The sequence below is a fragment of the Mus pahari genome, chromosome 4 (assembly GCF_900095145.1).
Source record: "Mus pahari chromosome 4, PAHARI_EIJ_v1.1, whole genome shotgun sequence".
NCBI lineage: Eukaryota > Metazoa > Chordata > Mammalia > Rodentia > Muridae > Mus > Mus pahari.
Window position 1 is genome coordinate 78,628,671 of NC_034593.1, and position 23,082 is coordinate 78,651,752.

The 23,082-nt window shown below is 52.8% G+C and overlaps 1 protein-coding gene across 1 annotated transcript in view; it reads left to right on the top strand.

Annotated features, from left to right (window-relative positions):
- Iqgap3 (IQ motif containing GTPase activating protein 3) overlaps nucleotides 1-22,396 on the top strand; it is a 41,082-nt gene extending 18,686 nt beyond the window's left edge. Inside the window, exons 15-38 of the mRNA XM_021195448.2 lie at nucleotides 295-458; nucleotides 1,986-2,076; nucleotides 2,824-2,991; nucleotides 3,077-3,216; nucleotides 3,296-3,466; nucleotides 5,410-5,493; nucleotides 5,793-5,864; nucleotides 5,963-6,032; nucleotides 8,819-9,027; nucleotides 10,028-10,180; nucleotides 10,475-10,638; nucleotides 10,943-11,167; nucleotides 11,865-12,005; nucleotides 14,136-14,220; nucleotides 14,436-14,668; nucleotides 14,935-15,067; nucleotides 15,182-15,284; nucleotides 15,766-15,892; nucleotides 16,713-16,800; nucleotides 17,365-17,577; nucleotides 18,216-18,382; nucleotides 18,634-18,735; nucleotides 19,144-19,252; nucleotides 21,613-22,396. Coding sequence (XP_021051107.1) covers nucleotides 295-458; nucleotides 1,986-2,076; nucleotides 2,824-2,991; nucleotides 3,077-3,216; nucleotides 3,296-3,466; nucleotides 5,410-5,493; nucleotides 5,793-5,864; nucleotides 5,963-6,032; nucleotides 8,819-9,027; nucleotides 10,028-10,180; nucleotides 10,475-10,638; nucleotides 10,943-11,167; nucleotides 11,865-12,005; nucleotides 14,136-14,220; nucleotides 14,436-14,668; nucleotides 14,935-15,067; nucleotides 15,182-15,284; nucleotides 15,766-15,892; nucleotides 16,713-16,800; nucleotides 17,365-17,577; nucleotides 18,216-18,382; nucleotides 18,634-18,735; nucleotides 19,144-19,252; nucleotides 21,613-21,726 — 3,326 coding nt within the window. The 3' untranslated portion in view covers nucleotides 21,727-22,396. The remainder of the gene's footprint in view (nucleotides 1-294; nucleotides 459-1,985; nucleotides 2,077-2,823; nucleotides 2,992-3,076; nucleotides 3,217-3,295; nucleotides 3,467-5,409; nucleotides 5,494-5,792; nucleotides 5,865-5,962; nucleotides 6,033-8,818; nucleotides 9,028-10,027; nucleotides 10,181-10,474; nucleotides 10,639-10,942; nucleotides 11,168-11,864; nucleotides 12,006-14,135; nucleotides 14,221-14,435; nucleotides 14,669-14,934; nucleotides 15,068-15,181; nucleotides 15,285-15,765; nucleotides 15,893-16,712; nucleotides 16,801-17,364; nucleotides 17,578-18,215; nucleotides 18,383-18,633; nucleotides 18,736-19,143; nucleotides 19,253-21,612) is intronic.
- Nucleotides 22,397-23,082: the final 686 nt, after the last annotated feature.

Below are 23,082 nucleotides of genomic sequence, written 5' to 3' on the forward strand. Positions count from 1 at the left end.
CCTCAGGCAACCCCCCCTTAGACATCTCCCCTTCAGACAATCCCCCCAGACCTTCCCTCTCAGATACCCCCCTCAGAATCTCCCCCTCAGACATCTCCCCCTCAGGCAACTCCCCTTAGATAACCCCCCTCAGACAACTCCCCCCAGACATCCCCTCTCAGATAACCCCCCTCAAACATCTCCCCCTTAGACACCCCCCCCCCGACAGAACCCACTCAGACATCTCCCCTCAGACAGCCCAGTTCTTCCCTCAGTTTTGTTTGGAGCTGCTCTTCATCTGGATCTCTTCCTCAGAGGTCCTCGCCATCAGCCTTATCAATGAGGCTCTGGACCAGGGCTGTCCTGAAAAGACTCTGTCTGCCCTGCTGCTTCCTGCAGCTGGCCTGGAAGATGTCAGCCTTCATGTTGCACCTCGGTACCATCTCCTCCTTGTGGCTGCCAAGAGGCAGAAAGCACGGGTAAGGTTAGGGAGAGATGGCTGGGTTAGACACTAGAGCAGGAGGCTCAGCCTTGAGCAGAGCTGTGCCTGGCATGAACTCTGAAACTGTTCCAGGCTAGTGGGTGCAGACCCTTCCCGGGGTGAGGCACAAGCAGGATTTGGCCTGTTATGGGAAAGTGGACTTCATTCCAGAACAGTCGGGGGAGAGAGCAGACCTGAGAAGCAGGTAACTGGATTCACCATTCTGGTCTCCAGTGATCACCTGGGGTGTGTAAAACACTACAGGCTCTGCCCTTGCACCTCGTGCAAATCCGGTGAGCTAAGGATGGAACAGAGATTTGAACTGACACACCTGAGCTGTGTGGCCGCAGAGTGAGGCTGAACCCTGTGATTGAGCTGTGGCCTGCAGTCTCACCCTGCACTTACTTACCATGCTGAGTATTGCTTGATGCGCCTCAAGTATTGATTCATGCGTGAGGCTAGGGAGAGGACTCAGTGGTTAGGACTGCTTGAACTTGAGGCCAGTTGCCAGTGGCCACATCAGGCGGCTCACAACCACCTATAATCCCAGATACAGGGGATCTCATACACTCTTCAGTGCACTAAAACGCATGTGTACATACCTCCACACTGATACATCCATAGGTACTTAGTTAAAAATACAGTCTTTTTTTTTTTTTTTTCCCCTTTTTAGTTCATAAGAAAAGACTTAGGAGCAGTACCCTGTAGCTCACACCAGCAGAGAGGCTGAGGTTGGCTTGGGCTATCGACTCCATTAGAAAGATAAGACAGGGCTGGAGAGATGGCTCTTCTAGAGGTCCTGAGTTCAATCCTCAGCAACCACATGGTGGCTCACAACCATCTGTAATGGGATCCGATCCCCTCTTCTGGGGCGTCTGAAGAGAGTGACAGTGTACTTATATACATAAAATAAATAATAATAAAAAAAGGAAAGAAAAGAAAGATAAGACAAGCAGTCCCCTGACACATAATTGGTGCTCAATAAAATGTTATAAAATGTTAATTTTACAATGTCTGTTTCTGACGAGGAGAGCGTGGAGTTGGGTTGGGTTTCAGACTGACCGTAGGAAGCACAGGCTTACTTGACCTGTGTACACACAATCTTCCTATTACTTTTTGGTGATAAGGAATGTGTAGCCAGAAGAAGTACGGTCAGGACCAGGATCTGGCTGAGGGCTGTGAATGATGTAGAGGGCTTTGGGGAGGGCTGTGGGGTAAGTGTCCCAGCCATGGCTAAGGCACAAAGGCTAGCAATAGAGCGAGCGGTTAGAAGGTACTGGATACTGAGGGTATGAAAGTCAGAGAGAGCCCTGAGGCCAAGCTGAGTCTACGCTGAAAGCAGAGGAAGAAAAGAGCCTTGGGTGTCTGGCAGCCATCCAAGGAGGCCACAGGAAGAAGGGAGCAGAGAAAGCCTTCCCTGCTGCCCCAGTGTCTGCTTGTACTTTGGTTCCGCCGCTGGGTTTGTGGGGGCCCGGAGATACCAGTTTGAGGTCTTGTCTTCTTTTCCTCTCCTGCAATTTGCCAGGTGACAGGAGACCCTGGAGCTGTGCTGTGGCTGGAGGAGATCCGCCAGGGAGTGGCCAGAGCCAATGAGGACACAAGCAGGGCTCAGAGAAGTAAGCAGCAGGGGCACTGTGAGAGGAGAGGGGAGCTAGGCAGCCTTGCAGGGAGGGGCCCCCATGCCATCTTGCCTTAGTATCTTAGTTAGCTTTCTACTGCTGGTTAAACACCAATGTTAATGACATGGGGAGGACAGGGTTTATTCAGTGTACACTTCCACATCACAGTCCATCACTGAAGGAAGTCAGGGCAGGAACTCAAGACAGGAACCTGGAGGCAGAGGCCGCAGAGGGTTGCTGCTCATTGGCTTGCTCCTCGTGGCTTTTTCCGTTTTGGTTTTTTTTTTTTTTTTTTTTTTTTTTTTATATATACATCCGGAGACCACCTTCCCATGGTAATACCATCATCTGTGGGTTTCCACATCAATTGTTAATCAAGAAAATGCCCCGCTGGCTTGCCCATAGGCCAACCTGGTGGGAACATTGTCTCAAGATTCCCTCTTCCCAGATATATCTGGATTTGTGTCAAGTTAGCAGAGACCAGCAAGCACGGGGAGACAGGACAGAACTGGAGCAGGAGGGTGCTTTGACCATAAGATAGATTTCCCAGCACTTAGCTGGGCAGGGAATACCGGAGTTTAGAACCTGCCTCTGTGGACAGCTGTGTCACTCCACACACTCCCCATACCCCCCATCAGCCATGGTGGTTTTGTGTGTCTCCTGAGTCCAGCCTCACTGGACAAGACAGGGCTCAGGGGAGGGACTCCAGAAGGGCTGACTTCTCTCTCTCCTGACGCCCATCAGTAGCCCTCGGTGTGGCTGCTATCAACCAGGCCATCAAGGAGGGCAAGGCAGCCCAGACAGAGCGTGTGTTGAGGAACCCCAATGTGGCCCTCCGAGGGATAGTTCCTGACTGCGCTAAAAGCTACCAGCAGGCCCTGGAAGGCGCAGCGGCAAAGAAGCAACGTCCTGGTAATAGCTCTGGCCTCACCTTCCTCTGTGCTGCCTGCCTCTGGCCTCCTCTGAGCCTTCTTGGCTCACTTGAGTTTCTATTCAGGGGACACAACCTTCTGGGTTCAACATGACATGAAGGATGGCACCGCCTACTACCTCCATCTGCAGACCTTCCAGGGTACCTGGGAGCATCCTCCCGGCTGCCACCTCAATACCTCCCATCTAACCTGGGAGGAGATTCAGGTTGGCAGGGTTCCTACTGGGGTGGGGGATTGTACCTGGGAAGAGGCTCCTACTCACCAGAGGACTCCTGTCTCCACAGTCAGTCATCACCAAGGTCACTGCTGCCCATGACCGCCAACTGCTCTGGAGGGCCAATGTTGGCCTTGTCATCAAGCTCCAGGCCCGCCTTCGTGGCTTCCTTGTTCGCCAGAAGTTTGCTGAGTCTTCCCACATCTTCAGGACCTTGCTCCCGGCCGTCATCAAGATCCAGGTAGCAGCCCTGGCGTTTCCCCAGGCCTGGGTGTCCACCCTCCTTCCATTGCCCTGGATGGTTTGGATGGTTCTTAGACCTCTGGGCAAGAGTGGTGAGCTGTGGACTCTGCAGCCTGACTCCCTGACCTGTTGGCCGTGTGGCCTTGTAAGCTTTTCTTTCTGTTTGTGCCTCAGTTTCCTCCCCCAAAGGATGGAACAGCAGTGCTGCCCTACAGGGTAGTAAGGAAGGATTAGTAAGCAAGGTCAAGAGTTTCACAGTAAGAGCAGGACATAAGTTCCAGTTATGGCATCACTGTCACCATGCAAGGAAGCATGGACTGAGATTCAGACGTCAGGAAGACACTTTCCCTGGAGCAGGATTTGTGAGGAGTGGCCATGGGCTAGGCAGAAAGGGAGTCTACCCACCCTGAGGGATGTTAGTTAGCGACTAATCTGTGGTCCTCTCCAGTGGGCATTCCATTCAGTTCTTCTAGCCTGGGCATGGCCCTCAGAGCCTTTGGAGCTGACCAGCCAGTGATTGGCACGGGAGAGTAGCTAGGAGGGTAACCAGAGCCCTCTGTGAGCTAGAAATGAGGAACACCTTCCCGTGACAGGCTGGAGTATGGTTGACACTCAGTGGGCCAGGAAAGACACAAAGATTGATAGCCCTGGGGGGCCCGAAGGGAGGAGCATGAAGCTGTGGGGTGGCATGGCCTAAGCCTGCAATAGTAAGTGAAGGCTCAGACTCTGGAGTTGGCCTCCTGGTCCTACTTCCGTCTGACTGAGGGCTATGCGCCCTGCTCGAGCCCCTGCAGTATTCACTTCCTCCGTAAGGACACTTGCGTAACGCATTGCATGAGGAATGAGGATGAAGTTGCATATGCCTTGAGTGCCACAGAGGCTCCCTTGAATGCTGGTGTCAGCACTGGCTCAGTCACGCAGTGACCCGGGCCATGGTCTGGTCTGATTCCGGACTCGGGTCCACCTGCTACTGTGACCGTTTGCCTCAGCTTTGAGAAAGTGAGGCTCAGAAGTGAGACAGCCTGGATGCCCTGAGACTTTACTCCGTCCGTTGCTGGATCCCCAATGTTCTCAGCACTGACTAATCCAGATTGGGGGCGTGTTTTGGTTTTGTCTGTGTTGTATGTGGGGGGCAGGGCAGGGCATACCCTGCAGTCAGAGGATTACCTTAATAGGAGTGAGTTCTCTCCTTCCACCATGGGTTCCTGGAGATTGAACTCAGGTTGTCAGGCCTGGCCACACCTTTACCTACTAAGTCCTCTCGACAACCTGCACATGTTTTAGGAGTCTGGTCAGGGCTAGCAGAGTGTATGGGGACATACACTCTGGTGAGCAGGGGCTGGTGAGGGGCATGGCACATTCTCTGAAGCTGGTGAGCATTTGTGCTTTATTAATATTTTTGGGTCCATGTCTCACATCTGAGTTTCCATGGGGAGGTATTAGGTAGTTAGTCTTTCTCATAAAGCCAGCAGACCTCTGGGAACAAGGCCGACTTCCCTTCCCCATCCTTCTGTCTTAGTTTCTGTTCTGTTGCCATGAAGAAACAGCATGACAAAGTAGCTTAGAAAAGCGTTTCCCCGAGGGCAGTCAATCCGTGATCATCAGGCAGGAAACAAGGTGGCCCGGCGAGCAGGCACTGGAGTCGCAGCTGAGAATCTTACATCAGTTCCACTGTTTGGAGACAGAGAGACTCGATCTGGTGTGGGTTTATTAACCCTCAAAGCTCCCCCCCCAGTGACATACCTCCTCCAACAAGGTTACATGTCCCGATCCTTCCTAAGCACTCCATCACTGGGAACCAGACGTTCACATATATGAGCCTGTACAGGGCCATTCTCATTCGGACCAGAGACTCCTAGAGAGCCGGGATTAAAGCCATTCCCACTGGCCACCGGAGGAAGCTCAAGAAGGTCTGCCAGGGTCCCCTCTTGTGCCCTGCAGGCTCACTGGCGGGGCTACAGACAAAGGAAGGCTTACCAGGAGCGGGCGCAGTACTTTAAAGCGAACCTGGATGCTGTAATCAAGGTAACTATGGCGGTTGGGGCAATCCCTTTCTCTCTCTCTCTTTCTTTTTTTTTCTTTTCTTTTTGAGACAGGGTTTCTCTGTGTAGCCCTGGCTGTCCTGGAGCTCACTTTGTAGACCAGGCTGGCCTCGAACTCAGAAATCCGCCTGCCTCTGCCTCCCGGAATTCCTTTCTCTTGAGGGATCCTTAGAACACGTTTTTCATTCTGTCACCTCCCATGGCCCCGGAGTTGGCTGCATTGTCTAGGGCCTGAGAGTGAGTCTCAGCCCGAGGTTCTGAAGGTAGTGTCGCACCTCTCAGATCCAGGCCTGGGCCCGAATGTGGGCAGCACGGAGGCGATACCTCAGGCGTCTGCGATACTTCCGGAAGAACGTGAGTGCTGCCCCCTGCCACGCCTGTCTGTACCCAGAGATCAGAGCAAAGCGCGTGCGCGTAAGGACGGCGACCCTGTTCCCTTGTGTTTGTGCTAGGTTGACTCTGTTGTGAAGATCCAAGCATTTTTCCGAGCCAGGAAAGCCCGTGATGACTACAGGATGTTAGGTATGCTGGGGAGATAGAAACCCAGAGCCAGACAGGTCTCTGTGTCACCCTTGGGGATGCACAGCAGGAAAGGGCGAGGCCATCCTCAGGTTATCTGAGGAGCATAGAGTCCTCACCTCCCTCCCGGTAGCACATAGTTTTGTCATAGACAAGGCTCCTCTGACCAGGTCCTTTCTGAGCAGGCCTAGCATACCTATTTCCCTGTGGTAGGCTCTTTCTCCCCTCCCTGAACTTCCAACCTTGCCATTTTCCTTGACTCAGGCACTGGCTGTGAGGCTCCCAGGACCCTCCTGTTTGCACCTCCATGCCTGGCTTACAGGCATGCACCTCCACACCTGGCTTTTTGTATTATTCAGGTCCTTATGCGTGTGTAGCAAGAACTTTCTGGTAGAGTCCCATTTCTCAGCCTAGTCCCTGTCCTGCAAGTCCAGAATTCCAGCCTTAGGCGTAAATTAGACATCTCCCTGTTCACCTCCTGCTCTGGATTCCTGCAGCAGGAGAGCCCTTTCCTTTCTGTGTTTCAGGTGGGGGCCTCGGGCGGCTCGCGCTTAGTCCTCCTCCCTCTGGCGGTCAGCATGGGCTGCTTCCTCCCGCCCCGCCCCGCCCCACCATCTCCTCTGCTGTTACGCGGCTCTGCCTGCCCTTTATCTATCTTCCTTCCTTCCCTCCAGTCCTCAGTATTTCTGGGGGAAAGTTATTCCTCCAGCTTCCTCGACCCAGCATCCTCCCAGAATCGGCCACGTATGTACTGTGTGGCATGGTGGCCTCTGCGCTGAGGATTCCTCCCGTCAGAGGTGGTCACTTGTCATCCCTGCAACCATTTTAATCCACTAATCCTGCGCCTAAGCCGATTCCTCTTGGCTGATCTCTGGTGTCCGTGAGGTCGAGGTCCTGATTCTCAGGGCTGACTGGACCAGATCGTCCCAACCACTTCTTCATGGGGCTGTAGCATCTCCACTGCAGCTGAGCAGTCCTGCTGCTTGTCCTATTAACGTGCTGTGGCTCCCCTTGCCTGAGGTCCAGCCTCCTAGCCGCAGCACACACCCCCAGCCTCTCCAACCCCCTGCCCAGTACTCCTGTACTTTCTCACACCTTAGGTTCCTATGGCTGTGATAAACATCACGACCAAAGGCGACATAGAGGGGAGGGAAGGGTTAATTTCATCATTACACCTCCATGCCACAGTCCATCATTGAGAGAAGTCATGGCAGGGACTCCAGGCAGGAACTCTGTGGGAGGGGACTGAAGCGGAGGCCATGGAGGGGTGCTGCTTACTGGCTTGCTCCTCTTGGCTTGCTCAGCCTGCTTTCTTATAGAACCCAGGACTGACTACCTACCAAAGGATGGTCCTGGCCCGAGTAGACTGGGCCCTTCCACATCAGTCACTAATCAAGAAAATGCCCAACGTCTTCCCTACAGGCCAGTCTGGTGGAGGCATTTTCTCAGCCAAGGCTTCTCAGATGATTCTAACTCATCAAATTCTAACAAATCAAATTTACAGAAAGCAAAAACACCATGGCGTGCCATACTCCAGGCCCACTGGATTCCCGATTCCCAGCTTCTGACACCTACTGCTGCCCTTTCCCCCCGTCCCCTGTGGGCAGTAGGTGGGAAGACGGTTCTTTGCTCCCATGTAGGAGTGAGGCTCACTTTTGTTTCCCCAAGATCCCTCCTGCCGGCCACTCCCAAAGCAGCAGCCATTCAGTATCTGACGGTGGCTTCTTTGCCTGGATCCCTTACTAGATTCTCTCTAGCCACAGTGCCTACATTCACTCAGCCTCCAAATATGACTGCTTCTTTCATTGCTAGCGGGGTAACCTGGGGCACAGCACCTACCCCTCTCTGCCTTTGGAAGCTCATCCGTAAGATAGGTGCCACAGCGCTGGACCCATTGAGGCTTTTTTGAGTTTTTGTTTTGTTTTGTTTTTAAGCCACTTAGATTTGGGGCTGGAGAGATGATTAAGTGATTAAGAGCACTGGCTGCTCTTCCAAAGGACCCAGGTTCAATTTCAAGTACCCACACATGATAGCCCACAACTGTCTGTAACTCCAAAGGCTCTGATGCCATCTTCCAGCCTTTGTTTCAACAGTGCATACACACACACACACACACACGCACACACACACACACACACACACACACACAAGATGATGCCTGGTAGCACCTGCTTGTAAGCCAGCTCTTGCGAAGCAGATCAGGAAGATCCTGAGTTCAAGGCTAGTTAGGACGGCATAATGATACCACAGGAGCACCAACCCAGCAATAAACATGAGGAACTCTGTCTGTCTCAGTGAACTCAGCATGTGTCGTCGTCTTGTTCCACGAAGCTTAATTCAGAGACTTCCTTTGGGGTTTTGTTTGACTTTGTTGCTGTTGTTGTTTGGGTTTTTTTTTTTTCTCTTCATTGTAAAGTTGACCACCTTACCTCACGGACACTCCTCACAAGTGCTACATGCAACGGGCAGGGTTATGTGGTGGACGGCAGGTGAGGGGTGGGCATGAGAGACAGGTCAGCCCAGCAGGAAGAGGAACAGGTGTGATAGAACCAGGGTGCCTTGGCAGACCCTGGAGAAGGGTTGTGGCCCTGGTTTGGTGGGAAAAGTCACCAGAGATGCCAGCATGGTTGGTACATAAAGGGCAGAGGGCAGCCGTGATATCCCTAGGCGTGAGACAAAGCTCATCGGTAGATCTGGCAGTTAGGAGAGGCCTGGGGTTGGGCACTGGGTCGTCATGAGGCAGATGCTGGCAATGATACCTGCCTGACCCACGTCTCCTCTCCTGCCAGTGCATGCACGCCACCCTCCCCTCTGTGTGGTCCGAAAATTTGCTCACCTCTTGAACCAGAGTCAGGAGGACTTCTCCGCTGAAGCGGAGTTGCTGAAACTGCAAGAGGAAGTGGTCAGGAAGATCCGCTCTAACCAGCAGCTGGAACAGGACCTCAACCTCATGGACATCAAGATTGGTCTGCTCGTCAAGAACCGCATCACCCTGCAGGTGAGACGCCCCGAGCCCCGCTGCTCCTGAGAGGGAGCCCTGCCCCTTCTTCAACGGGTAGTTCAGTCGGTCCTTCAGAAGTGTGTAGGGTACCACCTGGCTCAGGTCCCTGTGCCTATGGTCTTCCGCCCTTGGTCAGCCATTGGATGTGTGTAGGGCAGACGAAAGAACCCTGCGGGTAGAATATGAATGGCCGGCTCTGTCGAGTCTTAGTGCCAGGGCTGTGGGTGACTGAGATTGATCAGTTAACCTCAAAGTCTGTCTCCCCGTTAGCTTGCTGGAATAAGGAGTTGCTCTCTTCCCTGGCCGAATGCAGAGACAGATACGGAAGTTCCTATAAATCACATTCGGATGTGGAGTAGCAGGCTGCTGTTGCTGACATGTCTTCCCCCATGAGATTGTATATTAGTCAATAAGAAATAAGAGGGGGGCTGAAGAGATGGCTCAGCGGATAANAGCACTGGCTGCTNTTCCAGAGGTCCTGAGTTCAATTCCCAGCAACCACATGGTGGCTCACAACCATCTGTAATGGGGACTGATGTCCTTTTCTAGTGTGTCTGAAGACAATGAGAGTGTACTCACAATGAAGGAAGGAAGGAAGGAAGGAAGGAAGGAAGGAAGGAAGGAAGGAAGGAAGGAAGGAAGGAAGGAAAGAAAGAAAGAAAGAAAGAAAGAAAGAAAGAAAGAAAGAAAGAAAAAAAGAAAAAAAGAAAAAGAAAGAAAGAAAGAAAGAAAGAAAGAAAGAAAGAAAGAAAGAAAGAAAGAAAGAAAGAAAGAAAGAAGAGGAAAAGCCATGAGTAGGCACAGGGCCTCTGCCTGGCAGCCCAGAGCTCTGAAGCCCCACCTATGAAAGCAGAGGCGCCAAGTGGAGCTGTGGGCAGTAGCAAGGGCTTTCTCACCTCTCATGAGCCCTGGCTCTCCCAGACACTGAGTCTGGACCATATGTTTCGTGTGTGGTACCAGTCCAGCCTCGTTGGTTTGCCCCTACCCCCACATCCAGGAGGTAGTCTCCCACTGCAAGAAGCTGACCAAGAAGAATAAGGAGCAACTGTCGGACATGATGATCCTGGACAAACAGAAGGGATTAAAGTCACTGAGCAGAGAGAAGCGGCAGAAGCTAGAAGCCTACCAGCACCTCTTCTACCTGCTGCAGGTGAGCAAAAAACGCTCTTCCCAGGAGGAGCCTTGGGGGCGTGGGGGACGGGTAGCACAGTGGTGAGTGCTTGCTCGGCACAGGCAACACTAAGAATCCAAAGCAATTAAAAAAAATCCAAGAAGCCTCCATCACCTCCTGAGCTTGGGGCCTTTTCTTTGCCTTTCTTCATGCCCTGTTCCAGTGCCCTGAGAAAGGTGATGCTTTCTCCACGTCAGGGAAACCTTTGTAACTCATCTGATTGCTAATTCTCCAGGACCATTCCCAGCCCTCTGTCTCCCCAATCGTTCACAGACTCAGCCCATCTATTTGGCCAAGCTGATCTTCCAGATGCCCCAGAACAAAACCACCAAGTTCATGGAAGGTGTGATTTTCAGTCTGTACAACTATGCCTCCAACCGCCGGGAGGCCTACCTTCTGCTCCAGCTGTTCAAGACGGCACTCCAGGAGGAAATCAAGTATGTTCTCCTGACTCCAGATGTGGGGGGCAGGGAGGGTGGGTCAGAGATGGCAGCTGTTGTTGTATACACCTAGGATGGGGTCAGGAGTCCATTCTTCAGCTTATAGGAAGTGTGTAAGGCTCTGCGATGGCACAGTGGGGGTCGCAGGCTGTTCTGTCAGCACTGAAGGATGAGCCCAGACTGCAGAACCATTCTTAGGGTGGGCACTAGAGTTGGCTTGAACAAGCAAAATTTGGAAAACAAAAGAAAGGCAGCTATGTCCTCCTTAAAGGCATGAGGCTAGTGACCGATTGCACCACAGGTCAAAGGTGGAACAGCCCCAGGATGTGGTGACAGGCAACCCCACAGTGGTGAGACTGGTGGTGAGGTTCTACCGCAATGGGCGGGGGCAGAGCGCTCTGCAGGAGATCCTCGGCAAGGTCATCCAGGACGTGCTAGAAGACAGGTCAGTCAGCATCCACACAGACCCTGTCCACATCTATAAGAGCTGGATCAACCAGGAGGAGGCCCAGACTGGACAGCGCAGGTGAGCCAGCAGGACGGGAGGGCGTGCTTTGCTCTGTAGGGAAGCCTGGAAGTATTTGAAGGGGACATACAAAAGCAGGGGTGATGCGCTGCCTACAGGGGACTTGGGCCCTGACTTTCTCTGCTACCACAGTTGCCAAAGATGCTTTTGATAGAGGCACCTTGCTGTCTGCCTTTGAGTCTAGTCGGCATTTTTCCCTGCTCTTTTCCAGCTTCTCCGTAGCACTTGAGTCCTCCCTCTTCACTGTGCATCCTCACACTATAGTCCTCCCTCCTTCATGTGGTGTATCCTCAGTGCTGCAGTCCTCCCTTTCCTCCTCACTGTGTATCCTCGCTGCAGCAGTCCCCCCTCCTCCCTCCTCTATATCCTCACTGCTCCAGTCCTCCCTCCTTCCTCCCTGCTGTGTATCCTCAGTGCTGCAGTTCTCCCTCCTCCCTCTGTATCCTCACTGCTCCAGTCCTCCCTCCTTCCTCCTCACTCTGTATCCTCACTGCTGCAGTCCTCCNTGCTGCAGTTCTCCCTCCTCCCTCTGTATCCTCACTGCTCCAGTCCTCCCTCCTTCCTCCTCACTCTGTATCCTCACTGCTGCAGTCCTCCTTCCTATCTGTAGAAGACCATATAGAAGAATTGACGAGAAAGCCCAGGAAGGGAGGCAACAGAAGGGGACACCAGCTTTGCCACATCTCTCTGCCCACAGCCATCTCCCCTATGACGTCACCCCCGAGCAGGCTCTGAGCCACTCTGAAGTGCAGAGACGATTAGACATCTCCCTGCGCAGTCTCCTCACCATGACTGAGAAGTTCTTTGTTGCCATCAGTTCATCTGTGGACCACATTCCGTATGTGTCACCACCTACCCAGGGCCAGGCTGGTTTGGCAGGGGAGAGCAGCACACGTGACATTCTGAGGGAAGCGGGTGGGAAAGGAGGGATCCAGAGGTGCCTGGAGTGGCTTCCGGTACGTCTAAGCGCTTGCCAGCAAACTGAGCTGGGATACTACAGATGGGTCTGTGTGGATATTACAATGTCACTGGTCAAAGGAGAATCCAAAATAACAGAGATATACTTTTGTCTGAGAACAATTGGAGAAAAGATGGGAAAGATGGGATTCTCTGGCCCACAAAGTCAAAAAGATTAGTATTTCAATCTGGTAACGTACTTCATAGTTACAGTCCTCCCTCCCATACTTTCTTGTTTATTTTTTTGAGACAGGGTCTCTCTATATAACCCTGGCTTGCTATATAGACCAGGCTGGCCTCAGACTCAAAGAGACTCACCTGTTCCTGCCTCCCGAGTGCTGGGATTAAAGGTATATATATATATATATATATACCACTACCTCTGGCCTTTTTAAAGATTTTTTTTTTCTAATGTGATGATGTTTTGCCTGCTTGCATGTCTGTGCACCATGTGTGTACCTGGTGCCTTCAGAGGCCAGAAAAGGGTGATGGATCCCCTGAGACTAGAGTTAGTGGTGATTGAATCTTTCTCTGGAAGACCAGCCAGTGCTCTTAACCACTGATCCATCTCTCCAGCCCCCAGTTCTCTTCTTAAAAATCAGCCAGTACCTGGGCGTGGTGGCACACGCCTTTAATCCCAGCACTCGGGAGGCAGAGGCAGGCGGATTTCTGAGTTCAAGGCCGGCCTGGTCTACAAAGTGAGTTCCAGGACAGCCAGAGCTACACAGAGAATTCTGTCTCAGAAAAAAAAAAAAAAAAATCAGCCAGTAACCTGGAGGTAGATGCTGGGTGGTCGGGCTATAAACAAACCTTACTACAAATAAAAATTCCAAGTTAGAGTCCAGTCTAGGCTACATGAGACCCCTATCTCAAAACAAAACAAAACAAAACAAAACAAAATGGAAAAAAAATCATTCAATAAATGTTGTGTTGAAAACTATTTGAAGCTGGGTGTGGTGGTGGGTGCTTTTAATCCCAGCACTCGGGAGGCAGAGACAGAAGGATTTCTGTGAGTTTGAGGCCAGCCTGGTCTACAAAATGAGTTCTAGGACAGCTAAGGCTATACAGAGAAACCCTGACTCTGAAAGAAAAGAAAAGAAACTGTGAGCGAGTATTGTCTGGATCACTCAGCCACTGGACTTGGTTGAGTGCTGAAGGGGAAACAGCCCCAAGCTGGGGAGCTGGATTGAGGCTTTGCAATTGGGAGTAAGAAACAACTGAAGTCTAAGGAGAGAAATGCACAGTGAGTTATAAATCTCCATTTGTTCACTGGGGGTGGAGGTAGCTTTTACCACAGTCTGATTAGCTTTGTGTAGCAAACCCATCACAGGAGTTGACAAAGAAGTTCAGGTTGAAATACCACCACTGCTCTGACAAAATTCCTGTGAGACCGAGTGCCCACTCCAGTCTTCCCCACCAGGAGACAGAGGGGCAGATGGGAAGGAAATGGCTGTAAGGAGGCAGGCAGTCAGGCCCTGCCCCAGCCCAGGCATGCTATTCACAAAGTTGGCTGCCTTGGAGCTTCCTGGGCCATCAGGTACCCAGGAGACAGCATAGCGTGCCTCCCTAGGGACGGTGAGATATAGTAAGCAGAGGCGGTCTGTGGGGAAATGCGAGGGTCTCAGGTAAAAGGTTCTCAGGCTGGGTGTGTCTGCACACAACACAACTGTAGCAGCTCTCGGAAGACAGAGGTTGAGATGATGAATTTGAGAACTGCCTGTACTATGTAGCAAGACCCTGTCTCAAAAACAAAGAGTTGGAGGCAAGGGGGCACTCTAGGGGGCCAATTAGGGCCCTGTCCCTGGTATAACAAAAGGACAAGAGGAAGGGCAAAGGCCCAGTGGAGGATTGCAGCGGGGAGCACCAGGAGATAGAGGTCTGCCATAGGGAGCACTAGAAGGTGGGATATATGTGGGCTCAGCTCTAGAGTGGCTGAGCTTAGAGGGGAGAGGCTGCTAGTCTCTCGAACCTTGAGTCTGGGAAGCCACAACTTCTCTGTTTTGTCCCTAAGGTATGGGATGAGGTATATGGCCAAAGTCCTGAAAACAACCCTGGAGAAGAAGTTCCCCAATGCCACCGAGAGGGACATCTATAAGGCAAGTATTGTGTCTCTTCTGCCAACTCCAAGATCCTCCTGTCTGCTTCTGCCAGTGATCCCCAAACAGACGGGATGACAAATGATGTCATACGTATCCAGAGGAAGAACTGGGCCCCATCCTGTACCCTGAGCCTGGCCCACCAGTGGGGAATGTGGACCCACGGCTGTCCGGGTGGCTTCTAGACCTTTCTGGAATTTCTTCTCTGCACCCAGGTGGTTGGGAACCTCCTGTACTACCGCTTCCTGAACCCAGCTGTGGTCGCTCCTGATGCCTTTGACATCGTGGCCATGGCAGCAGGCAGCACCCTGGCTGCCCCACAGCGCCATGCACTGGGAGCTGTGGCTCAGCTCCTACAGCACGCTGCTGCTGGCCAGATCTTCTCCAGGGAGAGCCGGCACCTTCGAGTCCTGAATGACTACCTGGAGGACTTGCATCTCAAGTTCAGGTCTCGGGTCTTGTCACCCATTTCCTCCCCAGACTCTCTCCACTTCCCTTGGAGACACAGGGTCTATGGGGGGTGGGCAGGCAGCAGAAAGCCTCCCAGGGACAGAGAGGAGCATCAGCGAGCCAGCTTGGGTGGCACACAGAGATTAGACGAAAGCAGAGCAGGGGCCAAGACGAGCATCAGAACTGACCTGATGCGGGTCGTGGCCATCCACGTGGTGAGCACATTGGCCCAGTTCACTCTGGCGTGTTCTCTCTCTGGGACAGGAAGTTCATCTGCAGAGCCTGCCGAGTACCAGAGCCAGAGGAACGCTTCGCCATAGATGAATACTCAGACATGGTGGCTGTGGCCAAACCTATGGTGTACATCACTGTAGGGGAGCTCATTGGCACACACAGGGTAAGGGGTCAGCACCAGAGGGCTAGGCTGGAAGTCCACACACAACCCTGAGCCCCACCCCCCAAAACCAAGCCTGGCTTAGCCCTGCACCCTCTTCCCTTCTACCATCCACAGCTCTTGCTCGAACACCAAGACCAGCTGGCCCCAGGTCACCAAGACCCACTGCACCAGCTCCTAGAAGACCTTGGGGAACCACCCACCATCGCTGACCTCATTGGTATGTGTCTTCTTGGCTTCCGGAGCCTTCCGGGGTAGTTGTCAGTAGGCAGTTCATCGTACCCCTCTCTGTTCCCCGTGACTGACATGCACAGACTCACAGCCTCATGGCCAGTGTACAGATATTGATGGTAGAAGAGGCCAAGCTATGGCCGCACAATCATACAGAAGAGACGTGAGGGGAAAGTCGAGTAGGTCTGGTCTAGGTGTCTATAGCTCTGGAACCCTGGAATGAGAGGGGCTGGCATACAGTGGAGGGACAGTGTCAGCGGGATGCTACCAACACCTCTAAGCTGCATGGCACCCAGAGTGAGATCATAGAGGCCGTGTGACAGTAACTCAGGTCCTTGGGTGTCAAGGCTGAGGGCATGGTATGGTCCCAAGGGACAGCGTGGGAGGGCTTCCTCAAAGGGAAGAGCACCTCTCTCTACTGTGACCCCATCTTTGCGTGCCTGTCCCACTCAACCCTCACCCCATCACAGGGGACAACATAGCCACAGACGGGCACGTGGACCTGAGCAGGCTCGAAGTGTCCCTGACACTCACCAACAAGTTCGAAGGGCTGGAGACAGGTGCTGACCACAACAGCCACCGAAGCCTGCTTCTGAGGTGGGTGTGGAGGCCCTCCCAGGTAGCCCTGCTCCCTATACAGTGGCCCCACTCAGAGAAGGCTGTCATACTTCCTTGTTGCCACCCCTCCCCCGCCGCCGCTCTTCAGAAAGTTTTCCCTGAAGCCTAGCTCACCTTCTCCTTGCTCAGAATAGCCTCAGCTAGTCTTGGGCAAGCGCTCAGCCTTTCCTTAGAGTCATAGCTGAAGGCACAGGGACAGTCAGGAGCCTGGGGCAGTGGGTGCTTGCAGACTGTGCTGTGGCTCACTTACTTTTGGAGGCGGGACCTCCTGTGTATGTCACGGCACGCGTGTGGAGGCCAGGACAGCCTTGTGCACTCGGTGCTTTTGAATGACTTCCATCTTTATGTGAGTCTGGGACATGGAACTTAGACAGGGTCAGACTTGCACAGACTCTGGACAGCCGCCTTACTAACCCAGGCCAGGAACTCACCTCACACCTCTCTGTCAGGATGGAGCACAGGGGGCTGGGCTGGTCACCTCACCAGTTAGCGCACCAGCTCCCTGAGCCGGCTCTCCACTCACTCACAGGAGTTGGAGACAAAAGCAGAGAGCTTCCCAGAGGGAGGGGACAGACATGAGGGTGGCCACCAGGAGGAAGTGAATACTTGGACTGAGGGATCAGAGGAGGCCAGTTTGGGGGAGAGTGTTCTCAGGGACACCACCTCCCCCTGGGCCCTCCCTCTCTCTTCATCCTGGGCATCCTAACAGTCCAGAACTGGGTCAGGATCCACTTATTCTTGGCTCTTTGGCCTACCCTGTCTAGACCTTTCCTGGTCCTTACCCTGCCCTTCCCTGCAGCACCAAACAGATGCTGGCCGACCTCATCCAGTTCCACCCTGGGGATTCCCTGGAAGAGATCCTGACCTCCTCGGCTCCCAGAGAGCGTGTGAGTGGCCAGGACAGTCCATGACAGCTAAGCCTTAGACACCACCTCACCCTTAGTCTGCCACAGAGGCCAGTGGGCACATAGAAGGCCAAGCCTCTGACCTTGATGCCAGATAAGGGAATTGCTCTGGAAATGGAGGCTGTTGGGGGGTTTAAAGGCAAGAAAGGATGCCAGGTGGACTCGCTCTTGGGGTTGGCATAAGGGCAAAGCCAGGAGTTAGTTCCCTGAGTAAAGGTGGTAATGGCAAGCAGAGGCATGGCCCAAAACAGCTAGGCAGGCTCTACCTACACTTCATGCCCACAGAACACCGTGCTGGGTTGGAAAGCTGTTAGCAACCAGTGTCTCCTTGGTCTGTATGGATGCTTTGGGCCACCATAGATGATCCTTAAGACTCTTCTTTGTCATTGCCTGTGTATTCTTCACCATCCCCACCCCCACCCCCACCCCCACCCCAGAGGACCTAGGCTGGGAAGGTAGGAACATGCCAGGTTCTGGGGTTTATCGTGGTCTGAAGTAGGATGGTAGGGCCCAGGACCCCCCTCATCATCTCTGCTGCCCTCCCAGGAAGAGGCCCATCGTCGGTTGATGTGTTGGCGCCAAGCCTGTGACACCCAGAAACCAGAGCCGCTTCGACGACACCACTCACTAATGGCACACAGTCTCCTGTCACTGGCGGAGAAGCAGCAACGTGTCCTACGGAACCTGCATCGGCTACAGGGCCTGGGGCTGGTCAGGGCCAATGACTGCTACCAGGGACTTGTGGACGAGCTGGCCAAGGTGATCACCCAAGCCAGGATGACGAGGGGCTGCTGCAAAGCCATGTGCTGACACTCCAAAGGCAGTCTTCTCCAGTGGGTGCCATCCCAGACTGCCACCAACTTGAGGAAGGCCCGGGGTTTCTCAATTATGTGTGCAGTGTTCTATACTGCATGTATGCCTGCATGTCATTAGAGGGCATCAGTTCCCATTACAGATGGTTGTGAGCCACCATGTGGTTGCTGGGAATTGAACTCAGGACCTCTGGAAGAGCAGATGGTGCTCTTAACCTCTGAGCCATCTCTCTAGCCCTATCCCCTTCCAAGGTTCTTTTTGAAGGTAAGGTCCTAGGACTAAGCAGACAGACAGATTTCTTCCCAGCTCTCTTCTCCATGGTAACCTGGAGAGAGGCTCTGAGTCCCTGCCTGGGCTGTTAGGTGTGTACAGTATGCCTGGATTGTCTCCTGGGTAAAGCGGCCTTCGGGTGGCCATGTCCTGGTGCTGGGAATGGAACCCGTATTCTAGGTGGACATTCTACTCTAAGCCACTCCTGCCCCAGGACCTCTTTCTATTTTTCTTGAATGTCCTCACAGAAAGCCTTGTGAGGTGTTCTAGGATTTATGAAAGGTGCTGACCTGCTTCCTCACCCCTATCCTCAGGACATCTGCAACCAGCGAAGGCACCGGCAGCGGCGGAAGGCGGAGATGCTGAGGCTCCGGACCACGCTGCAGGGCCTAGATGCAAAAACCACCTTCTATGAGGAACAGGGTGATTACTACAACCAATACATCCAGGCCTGTCTTGACCACCTGGCCCCCAAGCCCCGGTAGGTTCTGTAAACCCAACCCTAAGCTCTTGGTTCCCTCTCCACCACTCCTCGTCCATCTTTGCCTTGCCATCTCCCAACCCTGGCTAGGAATTCATCCTAGTGTGGTACTACCTGTTCCTGACCCTGGTGTCTGAGGTTCCAGATCACCTCCCACAGCAGGGAGGTTCCTTGGGGCCTGGTGTCTTCCTGCCAGCCACCAAGAGCCAAGCCAGTGTTGAAAGTTTGTCTCGGGGCTTTCTTCTAAACAGGAGTTCTGGGAAGGGGAAGAAGCAGCCGTCTCTACACTACACAGCCGCCCAGCTCCTGGAAAAGGGCGTCTTGGTGGAAATTGAAGATCTCCCTGTCTCTCAGTATGTGTCTTTGGAGGACAGAATGTCAGACTCTTCCTGTCTCCAGAGAGGGACAAGGCTGGGATGAAGCTCTGAGCAGGGCACTGGGTTGGAAGGAAGGAGGGGCTTGCTAATGAGGAGGTGGGGAGGTGGGGCATCTTGGAGCAGAGCGGAGAGCAGTGGGCACGTTCCTGCTCTGGTAAGGATTCTGGAAAAGCTGCTGGGAGGTGAGAACAGCTTGGTGAACCACGCAAGTCAAAAAAGACTAAACAGAGCTCAAACCAGGGGAAGAGAGAGCAGGCCCTGCCTGGCACCGGGCCACAGGAGAAGCCCGGCTCTCGGTGGGACAGTACCGCCCCAGTGAGCAGCAGAGGAGTGGGGGTGGGGCTCTGAACAGAGGAGCCCCATGTTGAGTCTTATCCCTCACAGCTTCAGAAATGTCATCTTTGACATCACTCCTGGAGACGAGGCAGGAAGGTTTTTCGTCAATGCCAAGTTCCTGGGTGTGGACATGGAGAAGTTTCAGCTCCACTACCAGGTAAGGTACCAGCACCTGCCAGAGCCAAACCCGTGAGTGCAGGTCTCCAATCCAAGCTCTGAGGAGGCTGAGGCAGGAGGATCAAAACTTCAAGGCCCAGGGCTGGCAATGGCTCCACTGGCGACACCACTTACTGAAAAAGCCTATGACTTGGGTGTTGATCCCTGAGGCCACCCACACAGTAGAGGGAGAGAACTGACTCCTGTGGGTGGTCCTCTGCCCTCTCCACATGTACTGTGGCATGAATGACCACATGTATATACACATGCACAGATAAAGCTGTGCCACGTGTCTTTAATTCTGTACTGGGAGGCAGAGTCAGGTGTGTTCTCACCACACTCACTGCTTTTCCAGAGGTCCTGAGTTCTATTCCCAGCAACCACGTGGTGGCTCACAACCATCTGTAATGGGAACTGATGCCCTCTTCTGGAGTGTCTGAAGACAGCGACAGTATACTCACATACGTATGATAAATACAGAGGGGGGGGGAGGAGAGAGAGGGAGAGGAGAGAGAGAGAGAGTATGAGAGAATATGAGAGAATGAGGGATACAGCTCAGTGGTACAGTATTTGTTTAGCACACGTGGAGTCAAAGGTTAAATCTCAACACCAGAAAACAAAATACCCTCTTGGGCTTTAGGTTCAGTTCCCTGCATTGCCTTACTGCCTTGTTTTGCCCCCTACCCACTCTGTAGCCTTCACCTGTTCTATAGTCTCTGAGGCTAAAAGGTTAAGGGAACTGACCGAAGCCCTAGCTGATGTTCGGGGAAACAGTGATTTCGTTTTGACTTGAAACAAGGTCTTCTGTCACCTAGTCAGGTGTGTTCTCACCGCTCACTAGCTGAGGATGGCCTTAAATTTATGGTTATCTTGCCTCTGTTCAAATGCTGGGATTGCCGAGTACGTTACCACAGCTGATCTATGGAGTACCTGGGCTTCACACAGTTTAGACAAGTGCTATTCCAACTGAGCTACACCCCAAGCCCATATGTTTTAAGTATTATTTTTACATGGGTTCTAGGAATCCAACTCGGGTCCCTGATAAGCACTTGGCCAGCTGAACTATATCCCAGCCCTGTTTTCCATCGCTGGTGCGGGGCTGTGGATGGGGTGCAGGGTGTGGACGTGCTCACGTGGACCTGTCTCTCTCTCTGAACCTGCCAGCTCACTGTATTGAGTAGGCTGGCTACCCAGGGAGCCTCTGGGCTCTACCTGTCCCTGCCTCCCCGTGCTGGGTTATAGCAAATACCTCTGTGGGTGCTGAAGCTCCAAACTCAGGTTCTCACTCCACTAGTGCCATCTCTGCTGAGACACACCCTTAGACCCTTCCTCTGTCTGTCTGTCTGTCTGTCTTAAGGTATATTTGATCTATTTGTGGATGGGTGAGTGCCTGCACTTATGTGCTTATGGAGTCCAGAAGAGGACATCAGATCCCTGGTGGCTGAAGTTACAGTCACTTGTGGGATGTGGGTGCTGGGATCTGAATTCTGTTCCTCATGACTGAACAGCAAGGTTTCTCTCTCATCCCTGAATCATCTTTCCAGGCCATCTTTTGTTTTTGAGGTAGCATGTTCTCTGTAGTTCAGGCTGGCCTTAAACTCAAGGCCATCTTCCTCCCTCAGCCTCCTGGGCTTACAGGTTTGCGACACCACATCCAGTGTGAATCAGGGCTTTTATATTTATTTGTTTTTCTTTGGTTTTGTTGTTGTTGTTGTTTTGTAGCTCAGGCTAGCCTCCCACCACCATGCCCTGCCATATTTACTGTTTGTTTTTCTTAAGATATATTTTATTTTTTATTTGCGTATATGTTATATGTATGCACACATTCAGATGTCCAGGGAGGCCAGAAGAGGCTATTGCATCCCTTGGAACTAGATTTACAGGCAGTTGTAAGACATCTGATATGGGTCCCGGAAACCAAATCAAGTGCTCTTAACTATTGAACCATCTCTCCAGGCCTACCTGTTGTTTGTTTCTTTGCTTTTGAGAAAGGGTCTTATTTTAGAGCCCAGGCTGGCCTGGAATTCACAACTATCCTGCCACGTTCTCCCCATGTGTGCCGGAGTGCCAGGTGTGTGCCACCATGGCTTGATCATCCAGAGCAGTGATTTTTCAGTACAGATTCTCTGGTGTTTGCCTTGAGTAAGAAACCTGCTTTCAAGCCCTGACTCCACTTGGCCTGGCATTGGCTCAAATCCCTGGGCCTGTTTTTCCCACTTGCAGAGTGGGCTTTGAACGCCCTGCTTTAGTGCCTGGTGCTCGCTCTGGCAGCTGTAAGGCTGTGTGACACAAGTGTCTCATGGGCTGGCCGGGCCACTCCCAGAAGCTCTTAACTCCCCCTCCCTGCCTCTTCCCTCCTAGGACCTCTTGCAGCTGCAGTATGAGGGTGTGGCTGTCATGAAACTCTTTAACAAAGCCAAAGTCAATGTCAATCTCCTCATCTTCCTGCTCAACAAGAAGTTCCTTCGGAAGTGACAGAGGCGCTGCCTCTCAGCTGACTGGCTGCTGCTCTTCTCCATTAACCAGCTCTGCCCCCTGCAGCCCAGAGCTCGGGCCACAACGCTTGACCCTCCCGCCCAAGAGGAATTGTCCTGCTTGGCTGAAGTGGGCCATGCTCCAGGTCCAGCTGGGTGGCCTTTACCACATCCCTGGAAACCAGGAACCTGCACTCAGTCCTGGAAAGGACCATGGTTTTGTGTCGCTACTGCTTTCGTGTGGTCACCACGGTGTCTGCCAGTCGTCCTAGCACTGCCCAGCAGCCTTATCTCCCTTCCTTTCCACAGACTTCCAAAGCTGGGGCCAGGCTGTCTGCCCCAACTCCGATTCATAAGCCATGGGCGTCGCTGTCCCCTACAGCCCAGGTTCCTCTGTGCTGTGCCCCTCAACAACGTCATCACGTCCCAGCCTTGACTTGGGTGTAGCATTTGCTGATGTCCATGACAGCTGAGCGTACACCTCAAGTCTCCTTCCCCCACTTGTGGTGTATCTTATGTGGGTCACTGGGGTATTTATTCTAACCTGGTTGTTGTGTGGCCTTAATCATGGTTTTAATTCTCACTTTCTGAACTCAGAGTTCTTGTCTGTCCCCCATATTGGAAGGACTGCACATTCCATTGTCCCTGCTAAGAGCTGAGTCTCTCGGGGGTGGAGCAGGGAGGCTCCCTGGCCCCAGCTGAAGAACTCCTTAGCTCAGCTCACTACAGGACAAAAGCAGTCTTACCATCTTCTTGTCACTTCAGAGTTGACTTCCAGGTGGTTCCCATAGATCTGCAGGCCAGCCTTGGCCACTCTCTGTCCACCCCACATCTCCCTCTTTCTGCCTCGCTGCCCTCTGGATTTCCTTTTAATAAAATGTTATTTGCTATGTTAACCCCTCTGTTATCGCTATAGTACAGCCCTCAGGTTCTGGGGCGCAGCTTGTGAGAAATCGGGGATGCATCCCTCGGCAGCCTCTCCCCGCCATGGGCATAGGCCCACTATGTCTGCCTGCCCAGGCTTGCACACATAGAGGAAGTGGCATCTCTCTCTCTCTTTCCACCACAGGGGACAGAGAGGAGGTGGAAGACATACTCAGGATTGATTCAGTTAAATCGGCCACTCTAATAGCTCAGGCTGAGGAGAGCTCAGTCCCCACTCCTTTCCCCCCACTGTACACAGCTCCAGTCTGTGCTGTGCCTAAGTCAACATACCGCATGAGTCCGCTTTCCACGGAGAAAGTTTCCCTGCATTCGGGGATCTACCAGGGCCTGTGGGGGATGGGATGATGGACACCTGCCTGACCCTTGAACTCAGCAGCATCTATTGGGTGCCCACATTTTCTTGGCACAGCCT